Below are 22,238 nucleotides of genomic sequence, written 5' to 3' on the forward strand. Positions count from 1 at the left end.
ATGTCCCTGGGTTGTCTTTGAAGCTCTGGAGTGTTGGTACCAGAATAGTGCGCAGGGAGTTCATGGACACATTGGAGTGAGAGAGGGCAGAGGTGCCCTGGGACTGGCACCGTCAGCAGGCGCAGCAGGGCTGCCAGCCACCCCTTCTTCCCCTGAGCCATGTCCATCCAGCCCCGGCCTTCCGAGAACCATGGGGCTGGCAGAGCTGTGAACCCTGGGGAGCCTTGGGGGATGATGAAGCCCTCTGACACCTGCCTCTCCACCTTTAGGAGGATGTGACCATGGAGCAGGGATTTGCTGCCTCAGAGCTGTGGAGTGTGGTGTGGCACCGTGTTGCTGCAGTGCTTCATGTGGGCAGTGACAGGGCACTGCTGGATGGCGAATCCCCAGGGGCAGCTCACCTCGCGGTGGAGCCAGACTGGAACCTCCTCTCCCCTCAAGGTAGGAGCTGCAGGACTGCAGGGCAACTGCTCTGCACCCTGCTCCACATCCTGCCCTCAGACTTGCCCACATGTCTGGCCCCATCCATACCCTGTCCCTGAGGCCAGAGAGCTCAGGGGGCTTTTCTTGAGGGTTGCTGTTGTCCTCCATGGAGGGGGAGCTGGGCTGGCCCATGCTGTGGCCAGACAGCAGCAGCTCAGCTGAGCTGGTTGTGGAGGAGCAAGAAAGGGTGTCTGTGCTGCAGGGAACATTGACCGTGGCAGGTGTGACTGCTGTAGGTGGAGATTGGTCTAGTTTTGGGCAGGGAAGCACAGAAGCAACGCTGGAACAGCCTCAAGGCAGTACAAGAAGACAAAAGAGAGACTTTTTAGCCTTCCCTAGCTTTGCCCCTCTGCTGTGCAGGCACCCTGCTCTTCCTCAGCCTGGCCCTCTTCATCTTCACTCGTGAGTCCCACTGGTGCCTGCTTCAGCTCACCCAGTCCCATGGTGTCTTCATCGTGACACTGAAGAAGCTGCTGTCCCCTGGCTTCCTGGCATGCCTGACACAGACGTAAGTTGTGGGGAGCTGAAGGCAGGCAGAGTTCAGACTCTGAACAGGGCTTGGACATGAGCATGCAGAGGGCTGAGAAGTTCCTGACCTTGCACTTGCAGGGCACAGCTCACCTGCAGGGCCTGTCCTTAGTGGCTGGCATGGGGAATGCTCTCTGCCTCTTGCCCTGATGTTTTACCTCTGTATTAAGACCTCTCTCTCTCTCTAACAAATTCAGGCAAGCAGGAGAGCATGGGGACCCTGACCTTGTCCCAGCTGTGGTGATCCAGGCCTGCCAGCTCCTCTGTTTCCCTTTTGCCCTGTCTGTGGATGGAGACACCTTAGCATTGATCATGGAGGCTGTGAGAGATGCCCAGATCCCTGCCCAACTGCTGCAGGTACACTCTTGGCCCTGCATTTCTTTTCCCCCCATACTGTGGAGACACCTTTCCACATGCAGCCCACCATGAGACCACTTCACACCATGCTGGTGGCTTCTGCCATGCAGGGATGTTACTTGGGTGCCATGTAGCCCCCTGAGTGGCTTGGCCAGCGGCTGAGTGCCGCACCAACCTGCTGGCAGTCTTCAACCGCTGCTTGACTTGGCCCACACATGAGGGTAGCACACTCAATGCTGCTCTCTCTCCTTTCTCCTTAGGTCTGCTCTCGCCATCTGCCCTTCTCATACACCGAGCTCCCCATCAGCCTCTTGTGCCACCTCGTTGTGTCTGATGAGCAGGTCATAGACCAAATGGTGAGGGAAGCTGCCACCTCGGAGCACATTGTTGCCTTCTTGATGTCTGCCTTGTTTTCAGACAGCCTCATGCTCACAACTGACCTCCTGTCTCTCTTGACCCATGTGGCCCGGGCCTGTCCAGAGCACCTGCTCTTTCTCCAGAGGATCCTGAGGGGCTCAGATGTGGCCGACCAGCCACTGACCCACCTACTTGGCCACCAGCAACCCTCAATACGGGCCAAAACCTGCAAGCTGCTGGGCAACTTGCTTCAACATGGCCATGGCTTTCTCCAGGCGCTGCAGAACCAGCTGGGCTTGCTGGAGAGCCTTCTGGAGTGCCTGGTGGACCAAGAAGAGAGTGTGCGCAGGGCAGCTAGCTTTGCAGTGGGCAACGCCACCTACCACCAGTCCTTCTCAGCCGGGATGCTGGGCAGGGCTGTGCCCGGGCTGATGCAGCTGTTGAGCGATGTGCAGGCCAGGACACGCTGCAATGCGGCCTTAGCTCTGGGCAACCTGGGCCAGCGCTGGGCAGAGCTGGGGGACCTGCTGATGGAGAACAGGGTCCCCCATGTCCTGCTGGAGGTGGCCTGCCGGGACCCGCGGGAGAGCGTGCGGGAGGGAGCCCTCATCGCGCTGCGGAGCCTCAGCCAGCACCCCGGGATACAGCAGGTACTGCGTCGGGACCTGATGGTGCTGTGGGGACATGGGGCCAGGCTAGTGGGTGACTCCTGTCCCTGTCTTTGCTCCGCAGGTCCTGCTCTCCCTCAGAGCCACGGAGAAGCTGGCCACACTGGCCAGTGGTGACTTGCAGCCCGCTGCTGGTCGCAGGCCACGGCCACCTTCTGCCCGGCACTGCCAGAAGCTCCTGCACCTCCTCACAGCTCCAGCGGCGCCGGGGACGGCCCCGGCCCTCCGGGAGTCCGGCAAGGCTGATCCGCACCTGCGCTGAAGGCTGCCGCCTGGGCTCGGCCTGATGCTGCCATCACCAGGACGGGACACACGTTTCCTTCCTCCTCGGGCTGCAGCCGCGACCTGCCATGGGACTCTGTCCGCCCGGGGGGGACACTGCCTGGCCAGCTTCACCTGGGGCCCTCCCCGTGGGAAGCCGTTCCTGGAAAAGTGGCTGTAGACTTCAAGAAACCACCTCTTTCTAAGTGCCGTGCCGTTCCCGTTCCGGGGCAGCCCCACGGCGGGTACCGGAGCCCAGGCTGCATCCCTCCCCCACCCCCCGGCCGCTAGGGGGCGCTGCACGGCACACGGGAGCTGCAGGCGGCCGGCGCGGCGGCTGCCGGGAGGTGTAGTCACGTGGCGGCGCCGCCCCGGATCCCTATGGTAACGGCGGGCAGGGCGGCGGCGGCAGCGCGGGGAGCGGCGGGGCCCGGGGGCGCCGTGCAGGCGGTGAGTACGGGAGCGGCTGTCCCGCATGTGCCTCCCCTCCGGGGAGCCGCGTCCTTCCCTCCATGGGGAGTGTGTGTCCCCCGAGGAGCGGGGCCCTTGGTCCCCTCGCTGCCTCCCCGTCCCCGCCTTGCCGCGCCGCGGCTCCCGGCCCTCCCCGCCCTACCACCGTGTCCCCAGCACCCGCTCGATCTGTACCCGGGCCCCAAGGAGGCACCTTTTCCAGCCCCAGGCCTCCCCGCGGGGCTTCTCCGTGGGCCTACCGCGTGTCCCCTCGGGGTGCGCCGGGCCGGGCCCCGCGGGGCTGGGGCAGCGGCGGGGGCATGCTCTGCGGCGGGACAGACGGGGGGCGTCGTCCTGGCCAGCGCTCCCGGGGCGTGGTGCAGCATCTCCGTGGCACCTTTGACCTCAATGATTTTTCACGTAAAGAAATGAGAACCAGAGTGGGTTCCCCGGGTGAGTGCCAGGGAGGAAGAAGAGTTGGTTCCCCAGCGAGCCACGGCCCCAGCGAGCCTCTCTAGTGGTGGAGCTGGGGTTGCCCAGGCTCGAGTGGAGCACTGGGACAGCCTGGCTGTTAATCCTTCCACTGGGGTCTTTGCTTGGCTGCTCCGGCGTCCTAAAAAGGAGCTGATGGCTCTGAAAGGTGAAGAGCAGAGCTGCGAGAGGAGCAGAGACAAGCCTGGAGTGTTTCCTGGACGCTTCCAGGATCAGGGCTGGGACTGAGTGCCACAGGAATGGGGAAGCCCGGTGTACCAGCCTGCTGTCTCCCTGCCCAGGCAGGCTGCAGGTATCCCATGGGTGATGCCGTTCAGCCCCACAGGTACACATCAAAACCCTTCTTATGTGACTCTCCAATGAAGTTTCTCTTTTCATTGCTGTGCGCTCCCCACTGAAAGGGTGTGTGTCATCTAGTGGCTCCTAGGCATTTTGGGGAATAAACAGTGAATTGCTGGTCTAATGACAGTTTTATCTAGTAATTTTTCCTTGACTCTTGGTGGTTGTACTCAGCAGATAGTGGCACTTTTCAATCCTTGCATTGCTCTCTTGCTGCGGTACTTAAGTTTTGTATTAGGCAAACTTTGCTGATGACAAATCAATCCCTCCCGTTCTTCGGTCATGCCCAGGGCCTTTCTCAACGTAGCAGGGATCGCATTGCAAGGAGGACACTGCCTGGGCTAAATGCCACTGTCCCCAGATAATGATGCCTGCATGGTGATGTCATATCACCGAGGCAGGTCGGGGGCTTTGGCTGCTGTACCAGGCTGGCTGGGTGCCATTCTGTGGCATTTCCCAGGTTCCTTCCATGCGGCAAGTCTGGGAGTATTTGGCGGCTTCTTCCCAACTTGAATCTCTGTTTCTGCTCCATTCCCAAGCTCTGAGAGGCTGCTGTATGGGGTGAGGTGGTTTCAGTGCCTCCAGGGGGATCTTTCCCACCTTTGTCAAGATACAGAAGGGTCGTCATCGTGTACTGAAGGACACCTGGGAGCTTGTTTTTCTAGTTCCAGAAAAAAAGTGTCAAGAAGACAGATAAAGAATTGATGTGAACTAGTTGGGTAGTTCTTGTCTCCTTGCTGTGTGTTGATATTTTATATTTGTTCCACTCACTCTGAGACTTCTACCTTTATTTTCTTTCTTAGCCAAAGGCTGAGAGTGTGGCCAGGCTGCCTAAAACCAGACCGAGCTGTGCTAACCGCCTGTCAGTTCCTGCGCTGGTGGCCAAGCTCTCCCCAGGTCTCACTATGTAATTATCCTGTACCTTTTCTCCCATAATGAAGCTTGATAGAGAATGCTGTCCCTTCAGTTCCCTGCTTGGATCTGCAGGAAGGTGCTTTTGAACTCCTCACTGAAACAGTCGAGGCTGTAAAACACCCCACACTTTAGCTGGTTGATTTTAACCCAGACTCATTTTCCACTCTAGTTTATGCTACCATACAGCTTCTACCGTATCCCAGATGATGAGAAAGTATGAATTGAGAGTGGGAGCGATGGCAGGGACTTTGCAGCTTCATTGCTGTGGAAATACAGAGCTGTATGGTCTGCTGTCCCCTTTGGTGGCGTGGGGACTCTGTCAGGGCAGCAAAGTTTATATCCTTCAATAGTGGTGGTGACTCCATGCTCTGGATGTTTCTCCCTTTGGTGTGGCCCCTACACTCTGGTCACAGCCAGATCAGCCCTCCCGGGCAGAGCACTGAGCCTTTTATTTCAGATGTCCCTGGTGTGCTCTCTCTACTGTAGCCCTGGATTTTCTGCCTGGCCACACTGGAGTCCCTCACCTTGTCTGACACTGTGCTCTGATGCCCTGAGAGCAGTGAGAAAGTCCCCTGGGAACTCAAATGTGTGAGCCTTCAGTGGTATCTGCTGTGGCACAGAGCGAGGCTGGGGCTGGGTCCAGCTCCCCCTGCTTGTAAGCTCTGCCTCCCTCCCCGCTGCGTGCCTCTTCTCGCAGGGCAGCGTTCTGCTTAGTTAAAGGATCATTTTGTACAACCGTGCACTTCTCATGCCTCCTCTGTTTAGCATGGAGTGGAGCTCAGCCCCACAGCCGTTGAATCAAAATGACTGGCCCCAGCACAAATGCTGGCACAAACGTAATCCCAGGATGCAGGTGGAATGTGCTGACACATCCCTACAGTGGGTGGTTTCTCACTGGTATCTTTTCTAGACCTGAGTGGCCAAGCAAAAACTTGCTGTCCTCATTAGGAGAGAAATTTGTCATCATCTTGTGCCTCTGGTTTTGCACCCAAAACCTGGTTCTGCAGGATGTTACTGGAGCTGAGAGGGAGCAACAACACGTTGCTGTGTGGCTGTTGGTCCCTTGCCACCAACATGTCTGTGGTGGCTGAGCTCTCTCTGAGCTGTCTTGTTCTCAGAGACTTCTTCTTGTGGCCAGCAGGACTCTGCTCTTCAGCTTGAACTCACGGGCAGCCTTGAGTGCTGCTTTGCCTCAGTGTGTGGCTGCACTTGGGGCTGGTTGTTTCCTGGAGCTGGTGTAGGTGATGGTGGTTTCCATGCTGTTGGAACACAAGAGTTTGTACCTACCTACCAGGTATAAGAGCAGCTTTAGGCACAGTCAGTCAGTTGGTTTTAGACCAATGTGCTTGATCTTGTTGAAAGCTTTTTAATTCTTTTTAAGAGATGCAAACCCTTATTTTAAAATGTGTATTGGTTTTAAAACCTGATTATTTTGTGTTGTCGTTAAATTGCTTGGTCAAGGTTTAATTAAAAGTCCCAGAACTTTGAGTGAGGGACTTGGTGTGAACTCAGGTCTCCTTTAGAAAAAGATGTTTTCCTTTCTAATCATAAAGAACAGGCTAAAATTACACCCTGTGATGGCATAGAGAACAATATCAAGTTGCAGTTGTCTGACTTTCCACCCCCTCTTTTGTGACTTAGGGCTGTGTGAGGCTGACAGCACATTGTCAGGTCAGCTTGCAGCTCATACATTTGCAAGCTCTTCTTATTTTAAACATGCCACCATAGCTGCATTTAAAATAACCTCCCCAGCTAAACTCAGATGATGGGGGGATAATGTGCATGTCTGGGCTCTTACAGTCTTGTCCTTTCCCATTAGAAATGGGTCTGCGAGGAGCTGCCATGCTGACATTAGAGGAGCACACGGCGAGGGGAGGCTCGGGCTGGAAGATGCTCCCTTCTTCCACCAACACATAGTGGGGCACACACAGGCTGGAGTGTGTGTTGGCCCCTGCATCCCTGTGATGGGACGTTCATAAAGGCTGTGGCAGCACTCCAGCTGACGTCCCCAAGCTTGTGAGCAGGCTGTGCGGTAATAAAAGGTGCTAGTGAAATAATTGTGAGCGGGTGCAGCTATATGGTTTCTCTGACAGTGACAACTTTGGTCTCTATATTTATTGTGTGTCAATAAGTCCAAGCCAAAATCCGTTAATTACTAGTAATGATGTTTGAGTTTGACTTCTAGCTCTGCCAGTTTACCCTGGGCTTTTCCCAGCTCACGTTTCTGCAATAAAATTTCCAAGTGAGTTTTATTGCTGTTGTGAGCAGTGGAACAGACACCTGCTCCTTCACTGTAGGGCTGGGTTAGCAGAACTAGGGATTGCATCAAGCTGTGACCTTCCTTCACCCCATAACTCTGACCAAGTTAAACGTAACCGGGAAGATTCCCTGACTAGTAGCCAGCGGGGATTAACCTTGAGACAGGGGACGTGGTTCATGCCCAGCTGCTGTTGTCTTGTGCCCACAGCTTGGCATGTGAAGGCGCCTCCGCTGCTGCTTCTGGATGTTCAGCAGCTGCTTTGCCGAGCTGTCCTTGCAGCGAGGACAGGAGCCGGTTTGCAGGCAGACATCGGAGGTGGCTGAACTGGAATGCAGGAGGGGACAGGAGTGTGGGTGGGACGAGGGACAGGCAGCATGAGTTGGTACTGCCAGGATGGATGCATCCTGCTCTGCCGTGTGTGGGGTCATGTTCTTCCTTTCATCCTTCCTGCCTGTATCTCTGAGCTCCTGTGTCTCCACAGGGAAGCAGTGGTGGTTATCAGCTGTCAGACTGCACAGACCTTGCCTGGAAGCTGCATGAAAGGTCCTGCTGCTTCCTTCTGCAGCCGCTACTTGCAGCGCACCCCTGCCCTGTGCTGGCCTGGCTGCTTCTGCGGCTCCGCAACAAAACCACTCTGGAGAGGGGCAAGGTCAGTATGTTCTCCTGCTGCCACTGCGGGGCTGGGGACTGGCCCTGTCCGAGCAGGTGGTGGCAGCTAAGGCCATGCCATGGCCAGACATTCACCTTGGCAGCTGCAGCTGCTGGTGGTACCCCCATGCCCGTGCTGATCACGGCTGTGCTGCCACTGTCACTTACTCCAAGGCAGGGTCACACAGGGCTTCTGTTGGCATGCTCACACCTGTGTCTAAACTGTCCCTTGTTACAGCTTCATTAGGCCAAATGACTTTCATTTTTATAGCAGGATGATCCACTGATAGCTGTAAAGCTGTGTGGAGCCGAGGCACAGGTGGCTTTCATTGCAGGCTGATTTTGCAAGGTCATTGACAACCATGTGAGAGTGCAGGTGGTGGCCAAGCTGACAGCATGCAAGGTGATGCTTCAGTGACGATCCCTTCTAGGCAGGGATGTCAGGGATGCTTTCCCTCACCTTCTTTTATTTATTTTGCTTTTTCACATCTGTGTCTGCTGGTGTGCTGTGCTAGGGTTGATTAGCAGTTTGAGCATGCTTGTGACCTGGATGCATCTGTGGGATGGTGTGTGGAAGATGAGCTTCTCTCACTTGTTTACTGGGGGAAACTTGAGCTAGGCAGGTGGTGGCATCTGAGCACTGGCCTCTTTGCTCTGTGCTAATCGCTGTGAATGTCACAACACGGCTGGGCTTGCTTCTGGGTGCGGATCGGGTAGCGCGATACAGCTCACTTGTGTTTGGTGCGTGGGATTCCAATCCTGCAGCTTGGAGCCCCTCTGGGCTGCAGCTCGCAGAGGGATGCGGCTGCCCCGTCCTCACCAGGAGTGCTCAGCGTGACTGTATAAGGCTAATGAGCAGTGCAGCTCTGGGCGTAGGGCAGACCTGACCCCTTCTGTACCTTCTTGCTGAGCCTGGCAGGGCAGCAGCTCTCCTTGAAGACATATAGCTCTTACGGGATCCTACATAGAAGTTCCCACCTGGTACAGCCTCTGGCTGATATGCTGCTGACCAGATCCGGGGTCTGATTCACAGGCTGAGAAGGTCTGGTGGGTGTAGGTCTGTGCAGGGTGTAGGTCTGTCTGAGCCAGCCCTGTGGTGGGTGTGAGCCACTGTCATGGTGCTACCAAGCAGCCCAGGAGTCAGTCTTTTAGTAGCTACACTTCAACTGCTGCAGTCCAGGCTTAATTTTCAGGTGAGAAAGGAAAGTGTGTTGCAAGAAAACTAACTGGGTGATGGATGGTGCTCTTCTGACCCTTCTTTTTGTACTTTTTTTTTTTAAACATGCAACCTTGTGAGAGCTAAAAGGTAGAAGAGCAAGTTAGCCAGCCAGCCTCCTTGGGATACAAATTCCTATCATGGCTGTATCCAGCAGCCTTCCAGGCATGTGTTAAAGCAAGACAAAACCTGGCGTGTGGTTTGCTTTCTCTTTCCCTTCTCCTCAGGCAAGATGATCTTACAGGCATGGTGCAATAGTTAATTTTAGGAGGATTCAGGACACCTACGTCTGCAGCTTTGTGGTCTGCCAGTAGCTCCTTGCGAGACACTTTTCTGTAGGACTGCAATGGGGAGGGATGTATGTGTTTGGTACTGCCAGTCTCTGCTGGAAATCAAGGTGTTGATGTTAGAACAGCCCTGCTTTTGGTCTTTGCTGCCTTTTTGGTCCTGAGCTCTTTAGGAATCCCTTAGCTCTCACTGATCTTTTCTGTGGGAATACAGAAGTGAGAAACTCGTTAATTTTAAAAGCAAGGCCTGTGTATTTGCAGGGTGCATGCTATCCGGTGGATGGCACTTTTCCCAGGGCCCTCTCGAAGTTGTTCTTCTCATCCTCTGCTTTCAAGTGAGGTGCCAGCTCTTCCTTTGACTTGGTCCTAGGAGGCCATTGGGCAGCTCAGCAAATGGAGACATGGTTTTTCATCCTGCAGGGAAAGCAGCTCGCCCTGCTCCCCTCTTGGGACACTGGGCTGGGTGCCTTACCCTGCTGGGCTAACAGCATCTTTCATACTGTTGTCTTGTTTCAGACCAGCAAAGATGCTGCTGTAGATGACTGACTCACTCCTGCCTCACGTGCAATGGCTCTACATGGCCTCTGCAGAACCAGAACGCACTGAGCTGGGCCCCAAACGGGAGAAGAGTGTTGGACTCAGGTTGGGTACTCCTCTGGCAGGGAGAGCTCAGCCACGCCGGGCCTGGCGCCTCACTCAGCAGCAGGCAAAACCCATCTGGAATTTAGAGAAGAAGTATGTGAGTGCTTTCCAGGGTCGCAGCCTGCTGCCCTCAGGGATCCCTCTGCAGCAGTCCTGCTTCCTGTGTCCACCGTCACTATGCCACGCACACCCTGGTGAAGACGCCTTCCTGAGCCTGCCCTTGGCCCAGCCCTGCCTGGATGTGGGCAGGAGCGCTCTGCTTTACCAACGCTCCTGCCCCAGACCCAAGCCTTCCAGGTTTCCTTTCCGAAGCCCTGCGGACACCGGCTCTGCCACAGCAAGGGTGATGTCTTCCTTGCTGGTGGAGCCCTGCCTGCTGCCTGTACTGGTGGAGGAGCACTCTGGAACTGGGGTTGAAGGTTCTGTCCCCAGCTCAGGTCAGCAGACTTCTAGCTCCTACAGGCCGGTGCTCAATAACAACTCCTTCCTACGGCCAAGCAGTGCTAAAGTGCCTTTGCTGCAGTCACCAGAGATCAAGAAAGTGAAAAACATCCACAACCTTCCTGCTGCCAAGTGGCCCCACTCCGGTAATGATGGAGACAGCTCCCCTGGAAGCCTGGTCAATGGAGCAGTGAAAAGCAGCAGCCTTGTGTTGGAGCAAACCACAGTCCCCTCCCTGACTCTTGTGCCCAGCGGTGCGATCCTCAGGAAGAACTGGTGCTCGCGGGAGAACGCTGAGAGGGGAGTGCACAGCTTAAAAGGGAAGGAGCTGGAGATGAGCCTCACCGAGGCTGTGCAGCAGCCAGCCGGACAGACTGCCTCACACAACAGCTTTGGATGTGAAGTCAAAAGCTCTGGCTTTATGAACATGGGCAGCCTGTCCAATCGGCACAGCAGGTGGGGGCAGCACATCATAGCGCAACTCACCCCAAAAGAAAATATCGCTCCCCTGAACCTGGAGCTGGGTAGCCGTCGCCTTAACAGTAACTCGAGCCTTACAGGCACTCATGGTGCGGTTGTCTGCACTAAGCGCATCGGCGCCCATCTCTTGGCCTCGCGTGCAGGCTCTCCTGACCGCAGCGCTGACGGCTGGCCTGTGAGCAGGCTGAACCCACACAGCGGGGAGCAGGTGCCGAGGGCAGAGCCTCCGTACCTTGCTGCTGTCTCCGAAGTGGCAACTCAGATGTCCACCATCCAGCTGGAGAAGGAGGAGAAATGGACCCAGGCTGTGCTCCCAGGAAAGCCTGAGTATGTAGAGCCAGGAGGAGGGAGGCTGCAGTGCTCTGGGCTGGACGTTGCATTTGTGTGTGGTGGGGGAGGGTGCACTGTGCACTACAGGGGTGGCCGTAAGGATAACCTTGGGCTGCATCCCTGAGCAAAACCCATCTGTGGCATCCTAGTGTGTGGGGAGCCTTCCTCCCTTCTCCAGCTTGACACAGGCACTTGGGGTGGCTTGAGCTATTCTGCCTTCTCCTTCAGCCACAGTATGGAGTTAGTGTGTAGGATTTCTAGCTTGCTCCCTGCACAGCCACAGGGCCCTGCTTGTTGTGGCAGGCTCTGTGTGTGTTTTGGGTGAAGCCTGCTGTTGAGCCAGCTCCAGCAAAGCTTTCCTGGGCAGAGACATTGGTTCCTAAAGGAACATGAAGCTGATGCAGGACAGGGAGGGTGCAAAGATGCAGAGCTCTTGCTCTCCTGCTGGGAGAGGATGTCCTGCTTCTTTCTTTCTGGCTGTGCTGCGAAGTGTTCCCTCTCAGGCTGCTCTTGGACCTCTCCATCTTGCTAGCTCGTGATGAGTGGCTGTAAATCAGCGCCAGGGAGGGTGGTGTTGTTGCTCCCTTGCTCATGTTTTCTCACACTGCATCGTGGGCTTCTGGGCCTTTTGGCCCTGGAAAGCACGTGCCACTTCTTCTGATGTGATGTGCTTTGTCCCAGTGTCACTGCTGAGGAGTCGCTGCTGGAGCCAGTCCATCCCCAGGACAAAGCAGAGGAAGAACTTCCTGATGGCTTGGATGAGAGCTGCAGTCAGGAGGAGGATGAGGAGGAGGACAGTGAGTACTGGTTCCCTGGGGAGGGTTGTGCCCTGTGTTGTGAGATGGGAAGCGTGGGGTCCATCTGGGAGCTGGGGGTGAGCATAGCTGCCCTCCTGTCTTACAGTCATGCTGTCATTTCAGGATGACCTAGAGACTGTGCTGAACCCAAAAGCAATTTAGCAGCAAGGAAGAACTGCATGGATTCCTCTGGGGAGTGAATTAGGGTTCACCACTGTCCTACTCCAAAACTTGCCCATCTCCTCTCTGTGCAGGGCCATCAGCTCCACCCCCTGCCCTGCCCTTAATGCCACCAATTTGTGGGCAAAACCCAGGATCCAAAGATTCAGTGCAGCTGGGAAGGGTCTGTCCCCTGGAGCATTTGTTTTCTCTCTTCCCTTCCTAACTCTGTGTGTATTCACTCCCCACTGAGACAAAACTTGAATCTGTCCCCTCCTACAGGTGACTCAGATGCTTCCTCTGTTGATGGTGTGTCATCCAGTGGCTCTGTGGCTCTTGTGTCCAGGTTAGTAGCTGTAACTTGTGCACTGAACGTGGCATCTTTGTCCAAACTCGTCCATCTTTGCCCTCCCTGGTGGCATGTGGGGGGATAGACTGAAGGTAGCAACAGGCTTCTCAACCAAAATGAGTTTCCTTGCTACCCTGCAGACCGAAGGTCCCTCTCTTGCTCCAGACAGCAGCCTGCAAATTGCTTAGGGCACATCCACCACAACAAAACAGGGGTCTTAATTTCACTGCCACTGCCAGTTGCTGGGTTAGGATTACTGGATTAAATTGTGTTCTTGTAGTGTCTTGTCCTTGCAGATGAAGCAGAGTGGAGGCATCCTGGGCCAGAGACTGTTAAAGCTCCCTGAGGTCTTGTGTCTCAGTATTGCACCCTATAAACAAGTCCTGGAGCCTGGGTTTTCCTTTAGCTTTTGGAATGAGGTTTCTCTGGGGAGGATTGCTCAGCCTGTTGTCATCTGAGCCCTGTCTCCCTGGATTCTGGCAGACCTTTGTGGGGCTTGTTCTTGCTCATCCAGCAACAGGAGCTGGTACTTGCAGCTGTGCTGCCCCGTGCACCAGGGCTGCCTCAGGGTTTTCTGTCTGCCCAACAGCTTGCTGCTTTTCATCATGCCATAACTCAACTGGGAGACAAGGAGGGCTTTCTGTGAGCCTTGAACCTCAGGGTGCTGCGGGGCTCTGGGCATGCACGTGTGGTTGTGAGAGTCCTGCAGAGGTGACAGAAATTGGATCAGTAGCTGTTTCTGGCAGGATATGGCTGGTTGGCCTCTGGGGGCAGATGGCTTTTGGGCCAAATGCCTCCTTTGGTAGGGAGGGATGTCAGCCACCTCTTGGTGCAGGTTGTGTGCTGGGCCGGCCTGGAAGCTTTTTGCTCCAGCCCTCTTCCCTGCAACACACCAAAACAAGAGGGTTACAACATCTGAATCATGGTAGACATTACAACCTTCACCCCTTGTTCCTGTGAACTAGGTTACAGGGTTTGTCATGTAACAGACTCTACCTCTTGCCCCAGCAAAACATAAAACCTGCATGGGTTACACGTGTTGGCTCGTCCCTCCTTGCTGCAGACTGGGTTACTGACCTTAGTGCCCGTTGCTTGCACCACATTGCAATGATGCAGATTCCCAACACCAGGATCAAGGCTCCTTCCAGCTTCTCCCATCCTTCCTGTGCTACTTTTCACCTTTAGCCAACTGTCTACCGCTTCCTCTCTCCTAGGAGCTGCACGGAGTGCCTGGCCCAGCCTGCTGAGGCTCAGGAGAAAGTGCTCAAACCAGCTCTTGTCTGCAGTTTATTCCCTAATGTGCCTCCAACCATCTACTTCAGTACTCGGGATGAGAGAGGTGAGCTGGGATCTGTCGCTGTGCAGGGTGAGAGCAGCCATCCTGTCACTAGCAAGCAGTGGTGCCAGCACACAGCCGGGAGCTGGGCACAGCGGCTTCCCTTCATCCCTCCCACAATGAGACCCAGCACTGCTGTGAGATCCAAAGGGTTGGAGTAAAACAATGGCTGCTTCTGCAGCCTGGAGTCTGAGTCAGTCTGTCACCAAATGTTCCAGCATCCTGGATCTCCCCCAACCATGGGGTCTACTGCTTTGTGCTAGTTCTGCAAAGGGGGATACACACGCTACTCTGAAAGCCTGGTGCCTGTGCAGCAAAATATAAGAATTCCACTGGGTGCACCTATAAAAAAATGGGGGTATTCTGTTTGTTTTCCTTCTATCCTTATCTTTTTGCCTTCCTAGTGGAAAAGCTGCCTTGGGAGCAAAGGAAGCTGCTGCGATGGAAAATGTGCACAGTCACACCAAACATAGTGAAGCAAACCATTGTCAGGTCCCACTTCAGAGTCAGCAAAAGTAAGTTATGGGAGGGTGGCAGCATCCAACATGTCGTTTCCTCACACATCTCCAGCCTGTGGACACGGGAAGGTAGACTGCCTGCGAAGAGCAGAGCAGGAACAATACAGGTGCAGTGCTGCAGGATGCTGCATTCCCATTTCTGCCTGTCTGACCTGGCAGGATCTGGTCTCCCTGTTCGCTTGTCCCTGGCATGGACCACAAGGACTTACTCCTGGATTGTCAGGAGCTGAGGCAGTGTGTGGGGCAGGAGAGCTGTGCTCTGGCTTGCTTGAGCTGTGCCTCTAGATGGTGCTGCCACTCTAAGGAGGCTGGTGCTCATCTAGTGTCAACCCCAGCAGCGCTGTCCCTTGTTCCCATGTGCTGAGGAAGAAACCATCCTCTCTGATTGCAGCCAGAGAGGTCTCAGGGTTGGGCTCTTCTCTCTGAAGAGATGTGTAGGAGGAGGCTGGGGCTGGGAGAGCACTGAGCATTTGCAGCTATGATCCATGCCCTTGCGTGTGATCTCCCAGCAGTACGTACAGGACTCCTGCATGTCAGGGGACCTTTACACAGACCATTTTGAGGCTGTAGTGGTGCAATCAGGGCAAAGCAAGACCTAGGAAGTCTTGCCATTCTACATGTTCCTCTGCAGTGCAGTGCTTCATTCACCTGCTGTAAGGCAGGGAAGTCAGGGTGCTGGGGGATTAAAGCCATTCCTTTGACCCTGTGTCTGCCCAGCTCCCTGCAACAATCATTGGCAAGGATATGTCCCACCTGGTTAACTGCATCCCACTCACAGCCCTTGGTTTGGCAGCTTCGCAGCAGCCAGTGTGAGTGCTTTTTGCTATTGCTGTGCAGCATCCTAGCACACTTCTGCTAGCCCCAGGAGACGGGGTGCTGGTGGGGTGAGAGGGTGTTGTGGGTGGCAGGGTACTTGGTCATGGACTTTTCTGTTTTTCCCACAGAAAGTGATGACTGGCTGGGCTGCTGGGGCCACCACATGAAATCCCCCAGCTTCAGAGCCATCAGGGAGCACCAGAAGGTAGGGGATGTTTTGGGCTGACCTGCTTCATGTGCATGAAGAGTGTGTTTGGAGTAATTTGAGTGCCCCTCTCTTCAGGGCCAGTTATTTGCTGTGCAGGCTGTCCCTGCAGTGTCCCTTCTAGCAGCATTCCTATACTGGGAGATGAGCTCAACAGGCAGACACAGCTGGATGAGCATCCCTACTGTGAGGGCAACTGTGGTACAGACTGGGGCTGTAGCCAAGCCATCTTCACTTGTGAGCTCATCTAAATTCAGTCATTGTTGCTTAAAGCAGTCCTTCTGGCAAAACTGAGCGGTAGGGCCAGTGCCCTCCTTGCCAGCACAGCCAGAGGGAATATACCTAACTCAAGTCATAACAAAGGCTGAGGGTTAATGCCCTACAGCTGTTCAGACATCAGAAGGGGCGGGGTGGCAGCTTCTGGCTTTGTATCCAGTGTGGGTCACCGTGCAGGTGTTTGTCCCTGCAAAGATTCAGGATCCAGGTGGGTCCTGTCCTGGTGCAATCCTGGAAGAGGAACAGGGAGCGTTACCCTGCACCATATTCAGAAAGGATATGTCTTCTGGCCAGGAAGCAGCAAGGGCTGGGCAGAGAGGTGGGGAAGCAGGGAGACCTCACGGTGTCTGGGTTCCTTTATAGCTAAACCACTTCCCTGGTTCATTTCAAATTGGGAGAAAGGACCGTCTGTGGCGCAACCTGTTGAAGATGCAGTCTCGCTGTGGGAAGAAGGAATTTAACTTCTTCCCCCAGTCCTTCATCCTGCCCCAGGACATCAAATTACTCAGGAAAGCGTGGGAAGAAGGAGCTAGCCGCCAGAAATGGATTGTGAAACCAGTAAGCACAGAGCAAATCAATCGTCTGTCCCTTTGTAGCTGCAGGGAGAAGATCTGATCCCTTCTTGTTTGTGTTTTGCAGCCAGCATCAGCCAGAGGCATGGGTATCCAGGTCATCCACAAATGGAGCCAGCTCCCCAAAAGGAGACCACTGCTGGTACAGAGGTGAGCAAAGGAAAGGCAGGTTGCCACACAGCCTGGGACCTCCTAGTGTCCAATCTCTCTGGCCAGGTCTGGGCCACATGGCAGAGCAGAAGCACCTGATTTGCATCCAGAATTTCGCAGCTGCTTGGGTGTAATGTTGCTGCTGGAAGTCTGGCTCTGTCAGCTGCAACTGGTCTTACTGGAGTGCTGCTGGTTCTGTGTAGATTTTTGAGGTCTTGGGTACAAACTGGCTCCACAGGCTTTCCAGAGCTTCTATCCGATACATGATTCAGCTTCAGCTCTGCTGTGATCCTGCTCCTACTGCTTTGTTCTCTGGGGTTTGGCATCTTTGGAGGCAGACAAACCTTAACCAGTGCCCACAAGCACAGTGGGAAGACAAGGCCCAAGAAAGAGGTGGTAACTGTAAATAATTTTTTTTTGTCCAAATTAGAATGGGGCAGTAAGAGCCTCTGTGTGTGTGTGGATGTTGGTCAAAGGGTTTTCTTGAAATAACAGCATTTTTGAAATCTCCTTCCCCTTCTGCAGAAAAACAAATAGCTCATCTTGGTTTGAGGCTTCTTTCTGGGAAAGTTCTTGTGAAGGCAGGAAAACTGTCTGGTGTTTGGCAGACAGGGAATTGCTGTGTTGGCTTGTCTGTTCTTCCCTGTCCACTTCCTTTGCAAAGTGACAAGCTTTTCTATGGAAAATCATGAACTTCTGGGGTGAATAATTACATTATTTGGATAAAAATTTCCAGCTGTTTTTGCTTACTGGACCAAACTATCTGTGGCCGACTGCATGTCTTAGATGTTCCTGAATATTGCCATCACTCTTGTGGGTGTGGAAAGGCTACTGTGCCTTAACAGGGCAAACCTCTCTAAAATGGAACTGAACAGAAAGGATTTCTGCCCATGTGCTGCAGGATCTCCCCATGCATGGGAGAGCTTTTTTCTCTCTTATTTTGACTGTGATGCCCTTAGCTTGGAAATGCTGTGCAAAAGGGCTTCTGCATTTGATCCTTGGTTTTGCCAAGCCTTCTGAGGTGGGGGCTAGAGATGTCCCTGTGCACCAAAATCATAACCCTCCCCTGGCGCTTGCTTCCCTCTGCAGATATCTGCACAAACCCTACCTCATTGGCGGGAGGAAGTTTGACCTGAGGATCTACGTTTATGTCACTTGCTATGACCCCCTCAGGGTTTACCTGTTCCAGGACGGATTGGTTCGCTTTGCCAGCTGCAAGTAGGTTGGGTGGGAGAGCGGTGTTGGGGGCTGCTCTGTGGGGCACGAGGGAGCATGTGTGGCTGTGGTACCCACCTCGGCTGATGCAGGAGAGAGTCATTCCAGATATGGTGATGCTTAAAGCTATAGCTTACTTGCTTAAGAAGCAGTCTGGAAACATAAGATGTCACTGCAAGTGACAGTGTTGAAAAGAAATGTGAGAGAATGCTTTGTTCATCCACCTTTCTCAAGGCAAGATCAGCTCAGTGTAAAATGGTTCTTGAAATATGCTGTCTGTGCTTCATACTACTTAAGAGCTGGCATATCAGAAACTGAGGTGTTTCTTCCAGTTTTGACTATATTGCCTTAGGCTGCTGCAGTTCCCTCGGTGCTTTTGCTCACCAATGCTCTGGCCTTAAGCACCTGCTGTGAGGGTGGGATTGCATTCCTCTGCCCCAAGGCAGCTGGCTCTGTGCCTCATGCTTTGTCCCATCAGCTCTGGGCCCATGGGGACAGGGAGCTCCAGGCAGCTGGGGAAAAGGAGGTAGCAAGGCTGGTGGGTGGCCCAGAGGGGTCTGACATGAGAACAGAGTTTCTGCCTGCCCCGTGGGCCTGGGGGCAGCACGGACTGCTTGTGCTCCTCTTGCCTCCTCCAGGTACTCGTCCTCAATGAAGAGCCTCAGCAACAAGTTTGTACACTTGACCAACTACAGTGTGAACAAGAAGAACACAGACTACAAGTCCAACTCGGATGAGACTGCTTGTCAGGGACACAAATGGTAGGTGTGCTGCTTTCAGGGCATAGGGCAGCTCTTTTTATTCTCTGTTAAGTCAGCCTTTTTTCAGTATTCCTACTCAAAACTTGAAGGTGCTTCCTGTATCATCTGTTCCTGCTTGGGGAAACTGGAGGAGCAGAGGGATTTTGGCATGGGTCAGTGTGGATGGAATCTGGACGATTTCCTTGGCTTGTGACTCATCCTGTCCACTGCTGCTCGGGCTGTGGTTGCCGTTCATCCTGCTGGTGTCTGTGCTGTTCTCTGCTTCCAACACTGCTCTCGTCTGTGCCCATTCATCCCCTTGCCCTATTGCAGGAGTGATGGGATGTGATTAAAGCAGAATCTGATTTTTTTTTTTTTTTTTTTTTTTCTGTTAGAATTTGAATATGTAATTGTGATTCTTAAATTGGCTAGGTTGGAACTTCTGTCCACCTCACTGTTGACTTCCATGTGGAGGCAGAGAAAGGGGCAGTCCTGGTGCAAAACTGATAATTTCTGTGCTATTCATTGTGACTAGGAGCAGCAGTGCCGTTTCTAGGCGTTTGAGAGGAGGGCTGCAGTCTTGCAGTTCTTCTTCCATTCTGTCTCATGGGTGGACTGATCCAAGGCCCCAGGCACTTGTCTCTGATTCCACAGTGATGTTTAAACTCTTTTATAAATAGTGCAGGATAGAGTTCTCAATTCGTGGGCCTGGGCAGGGCTACTTTACTTCAAAGGGAGCTGCAGAAGGTGGTCTGCTGTGGTAAGGTTCCTTTCTCAGATCTGGACCTACTGCACAGTGATCTGTTACTCCACTGAGACGTTGAGAAGGGTCTACTGTCCTGGAGCAGTTGAAATCCCATGAGAGAGGGATTACATGGGTTTTTGGTACTGCCATGCAAGTCAAAGCTGGCTGTTTCCACATTAAAGATGAGTGTGGCTGTAATCCACTCCAACTTGTCCGCAGGAAGCGTGACCTTTGGATTCCTGGCCATTAGCCACAGGGTCTCGCTTCAGTAACATCTGAGCATCCTTGGCTCAGTGTCAGGGTAGCTCACAGTGCTTGTTGTGGTGTGGGGAACTCCTATAAAAGTAGAGACACTCCCCCCACTGTCTTGTTCTCCACGTTTTAAAAAAATTTTCTCCACCCCTGAAGCCTCAGTTTAATTGCTCTAGCTAAAAGATTTACAGGGGTCTTGCTGGCTCCCTGCTGAGCTGCTTTGCAGTGCTGCGGGGGAAGGCCTGTAGGAAGGGGAGGTTTGCTGAGGACACGGTGGGGGAGGGAAGAGAAGATCTGGGCCTGACATACCTTGCTCATGTGCTAATTTGGGACTTATTACTCCAGTGCAGGGACAAGTCTCTGACAGATTTATGTTCCTAGTAGCTTGGGCCTGCAAGATCAGCGGCCAGGCTGGCGGGGACAGCAACCAGGAGTTGAGGGGTTTGAGGATGGCAGAAGCATAGCCATGCCAGGGAAGAGCTTTTTCAAGGCTCTCCTCTGCTGCCTTCACTCCCCTGGCAGGCCTGAGCAGCAAGGGACTACAGAGCTACCTCTGTTGCTTTCTCTCTCCCAGGGCACTCAAAGCTCTCTGGAGTTACCTGACCCAGAAGGGAGTTAATAGCGAGGCCATCTGGGAGAAGATTAAGGACATCGTTATCAAAACCATCATTGCGTGAGTCCTGGCACCGCTTGCTCTGTGCCTGGTGGTAGGGTGTACCCTGGCCCCTCTAGCTCTCCAGTCCCCTCTCACCCCTGTCCCTTTGCTCTTAATCTAAATTCTACCACTGCTGTTGGCTTCAGTATTTCTCCCTGGATCCTTCATTTCATCCTTTTACTTATGCTCATGTTGCAGTAGCTGCAATGGGTAAAAAGGATCTCACATGCCCTGGGTCTGCCCGCAGTGCAGGGGGGGAGGCCTAGAGGGTGGGGATGTCCCTGATGTTCTGCCCAGCTTGCCAGCTGCTCCCCTGCTTGGCCAGGGTGCCTGAGAAGAAAGGTCCTCTGGTGCAGGATGGATCCTGTGTTCAGAGATGGATCCTGCTGGATAGAGAAGCGGTGCTCAGGATGTGATGCTGTATCCATACACAGTGCAGCAGCTCACAGGCCTGCGTTGGTCTCTCAGCGCACCTGCTCCCACAGAACGTGGCTGCACACGCTCTCAGAACCAGCAGCATGTGCTTTGAACAGCCAGGGCTCTGCTGTCTGACTGTTGGAAACAAGTGTTTTTTCCCTTGGCTTGCAGATCTGAGCCCTATGTAAACAGCCTGGTGAAGATGTATGTGCGGCGGCCGTATTGTTGCCATGAGCTGTTTGGGTTCGATATCATGCTGGATGAAAACCTCAAGCCCTGGATCTTAGAGGTCAACATTTCCCCAAGGTAAAGCAGATTCTGAGCCACAGCAGAGTGGATAATGGCCTTTCTTTTACCACAAAATGTATTTGGCTTGTGGTGTCCCCTCCACCCTGTGCTGAAAGACTGTGGGCTTTGAAGCCTCCCTCTCCAGACGGCAGGAATCAAAGTCCTCCTATCTGCAAAAGCAATATCCATCTGCAGCTCAGAAACCTTTGCTGGGCATGTTCCAGCTGGAGCCAGGGAAGAGTACATTAAAAAAGGAAGGCCAAGGAGGGATGTGTCATGTAGGGAGCGGGTGACGGCAGAGATTTCCGCTGTGTGTGGGCAGAAGTGATCAGCGGCTCTGCTGCCTTGTGCACAGTTCCTTGTTTGCTGATGGCAGCCGGCAACATGGACAGGGCTGGGAGCTGCCTTGTGCCCGAGCATGGCTGCTTCTGCCTGCAAGAGCAGATGGGCGTGAGCTGGATGCATGTGGTCCCACATGTGGCTCTGGTTTCCATCAAGTCTGGGAAGAGGCGGAGAAATGAACTGTCTCTGGTGGGGAACCCAGAGCTGGTGTCAGGAATTTTTTCTCAGTGTCTCATGGCTGTCTGTGATGAGGTGAGGGACAGGCTGGGTTTTGTATCCCAGTTGGTATTAACCTAGGGAGTGATCTTGGGTCTGTGGGGCTTGGCATCTCTGTTCCACCACTCAGACTGCTGTGATGCTTCCTCCCTGCAGCCTCCACTCCAACTCGCCGCTGGATGTGAGCATCAAGGGCCAGATGATCCGAGATCTCCTCAACCTCGCGGGCTTTGTTCTGCCCAGTGCAGACAGCTTGGCCTCAAGGCCACAGACAAGAAGTGGCTCTACCTGCAGGTCAGCCCCCTTCTCTCTCAGAGCAGCAGGACAAGGCAGGCGTTTTTCTTGGGGGATTTCATCTGGGTGCTGCTTACAGTCCAGGAAATGCTGTTTTCTGTGCTGTTGAGAGCCTATGCTTGCTGGTCCTTCAGCTATGGGTCTGAGGGACTTGCATCATTGCCTAGGTATCTGGTTCCTGTGGTCTCTTCAAGACAGGTGGATTTATATCCTCTCTGCAGGTCCATAGTTGGAAGTGAGGCCAGCATAATTTGTGCTTGCTCTGCAAGTTAGTCAAGTTGTGCTCTCTCTTCTTTCCCCCTGCCAGAACTAGTGCAATGCTGAGCCACACTGCCTCTCCGTTTGCTTGGAGGGCTGGCTGGCTGTGTTGAGGCTGGATCCGCTTACCCTCTACCCCAGGGCTGACGTGCTGCTCCCTTGAGCAAGAGGAGCACCTGTTATTTTACAAAGAGTGATCTATTCCTTAGGCAGGACTGCAGGTGTCAGAGGCTGTAGGCCTGTGGGTAGGGATATGCACAGTCTTTACCTTGCAGCTAAAATGACTGTTTCTTGCATAAGGCTAATTCTGGGCATGTCTGGCACCCAGGACCCTGCTGCTTCTGTGTTTCACTACAGCTTGGGCTTATATTAGTTTCAAACCTCATGGTGGGGGGAAACCAGTCCTGTTCTCTGCAGCAGAGTGGCTGCTGGCTGTATGTCACTGAAGAGCAGCTTGCTGGGATGAGCACCAGCATGCAGAGAG

General features: G+C 53.9%; 2 protein-coding genes across 4 annotated transcripts in view; both read left to right on the forward strand.

Moving 5' to 3' along the window:
* The window catches only part of STK36 (serine/threonine kinase 36), a 14,461-nt gene extending 9,812 nt beyond the window's left edge, over positions 1–4,649 (forward strand). For both annotated transcript variants that reach the window (XM_065070694.1, XM_065070695.1), the window contains exons 23-27: positions 270–441; positions 844–991; positions 1,209–1,368; positions 1,629–2,375; positions 2,458–4,649. In XM_065070694.1, coding sequence (XP_064926766.1) covers positions 270–441; positions 844–991; positions 1,209–1,368; positions 1,629–2,375; positions 2,458–2,655 — 1,425 coding nt within the window. In that variant the 3' untranslated portion in view covers positions 2,656–4,649. The remainder of the gene's footprint in view (positions 1–269; positions 442–843; positions 992–1,208; positions 1,369–1,628; positions 2,376–2,457) is intronic.
* TTLL4 (tubulin tyrosine ligase like 4) overlaps positions 2,968–22,238 on the forward strand; it is a 25,549-nt gene continuing 6,278 nt past the window's right edge. Inside the window, exons 1-15 of one of the 2 annotated variants that reach the window (XM_065070696.1) lie at positions 2,968–3,104; positions 7,592–7,759; positions 9,778–11,151; positions 11,836–11,951; positions 12,393–12,456; positions 13,674–13,798; positions 14,200–14,310; positions 15,258–15,334; positions 15,974–16,168; positions 16,250–16,332; positions 17,422–17,550; positions 18,186–18,308; positions 19,859–19,957; positions 20,528–20,662; positions 21,359–21,496. In XM_065070696.1, coding sequence (XP_064926768.1) covers positions 9,800–11,151; positions 11,836–11,951; positions 12,393–12,456; positions 13,674–13,798; positions 14,200–14,310; positions 15,258–15,334; positions 15,974–16,168; positions 16,250–16,332; positions 17,422–17,550; positions 18,186–18,308; positions 19,859–19,957; positions 20,528–20,662; positions 21,359–21,496 — 2,747 coding nt within the window. In that variant the 5' untranslated portion in view covers positions 2,968–3,104; positions 7,592–7,759; positions 9,778–9,799. The remainder of the gene's footprint in view (positions 3,105–7,591; positions 7,760–9,777; positions 11,152–11,835; positions 11,952–12,392; positions 12,457–13,673; positions 13,799–14,199; positions 14,311–15,257; positions 15,335–15,973; positions 16,169–16,249; positions 16,333–17,421; positions 17,551–18,185; positions 18,309–19,858; positions 19,958–20,527; positions 20,663–21,358; positions 21,497–22,238) is intronic. The other variant, XM_065070697.1, reaches the window with a different exon arrangement.

This window comes from Columba livia, chromosome 7, assembly GCF_036013475.1.
Source record: "Columba livia isolate bColLiv1 breed racing homer chromosome 7, bColLiv1.pat.W.v2, whole genome shotgun sequence".
In the NCBI taxonomy this organism is placed as follows: Eukaryota; Metazoa; Chordata; class Aves; order Columbiformes; family Columbidae; genus Columba; species Columba livia.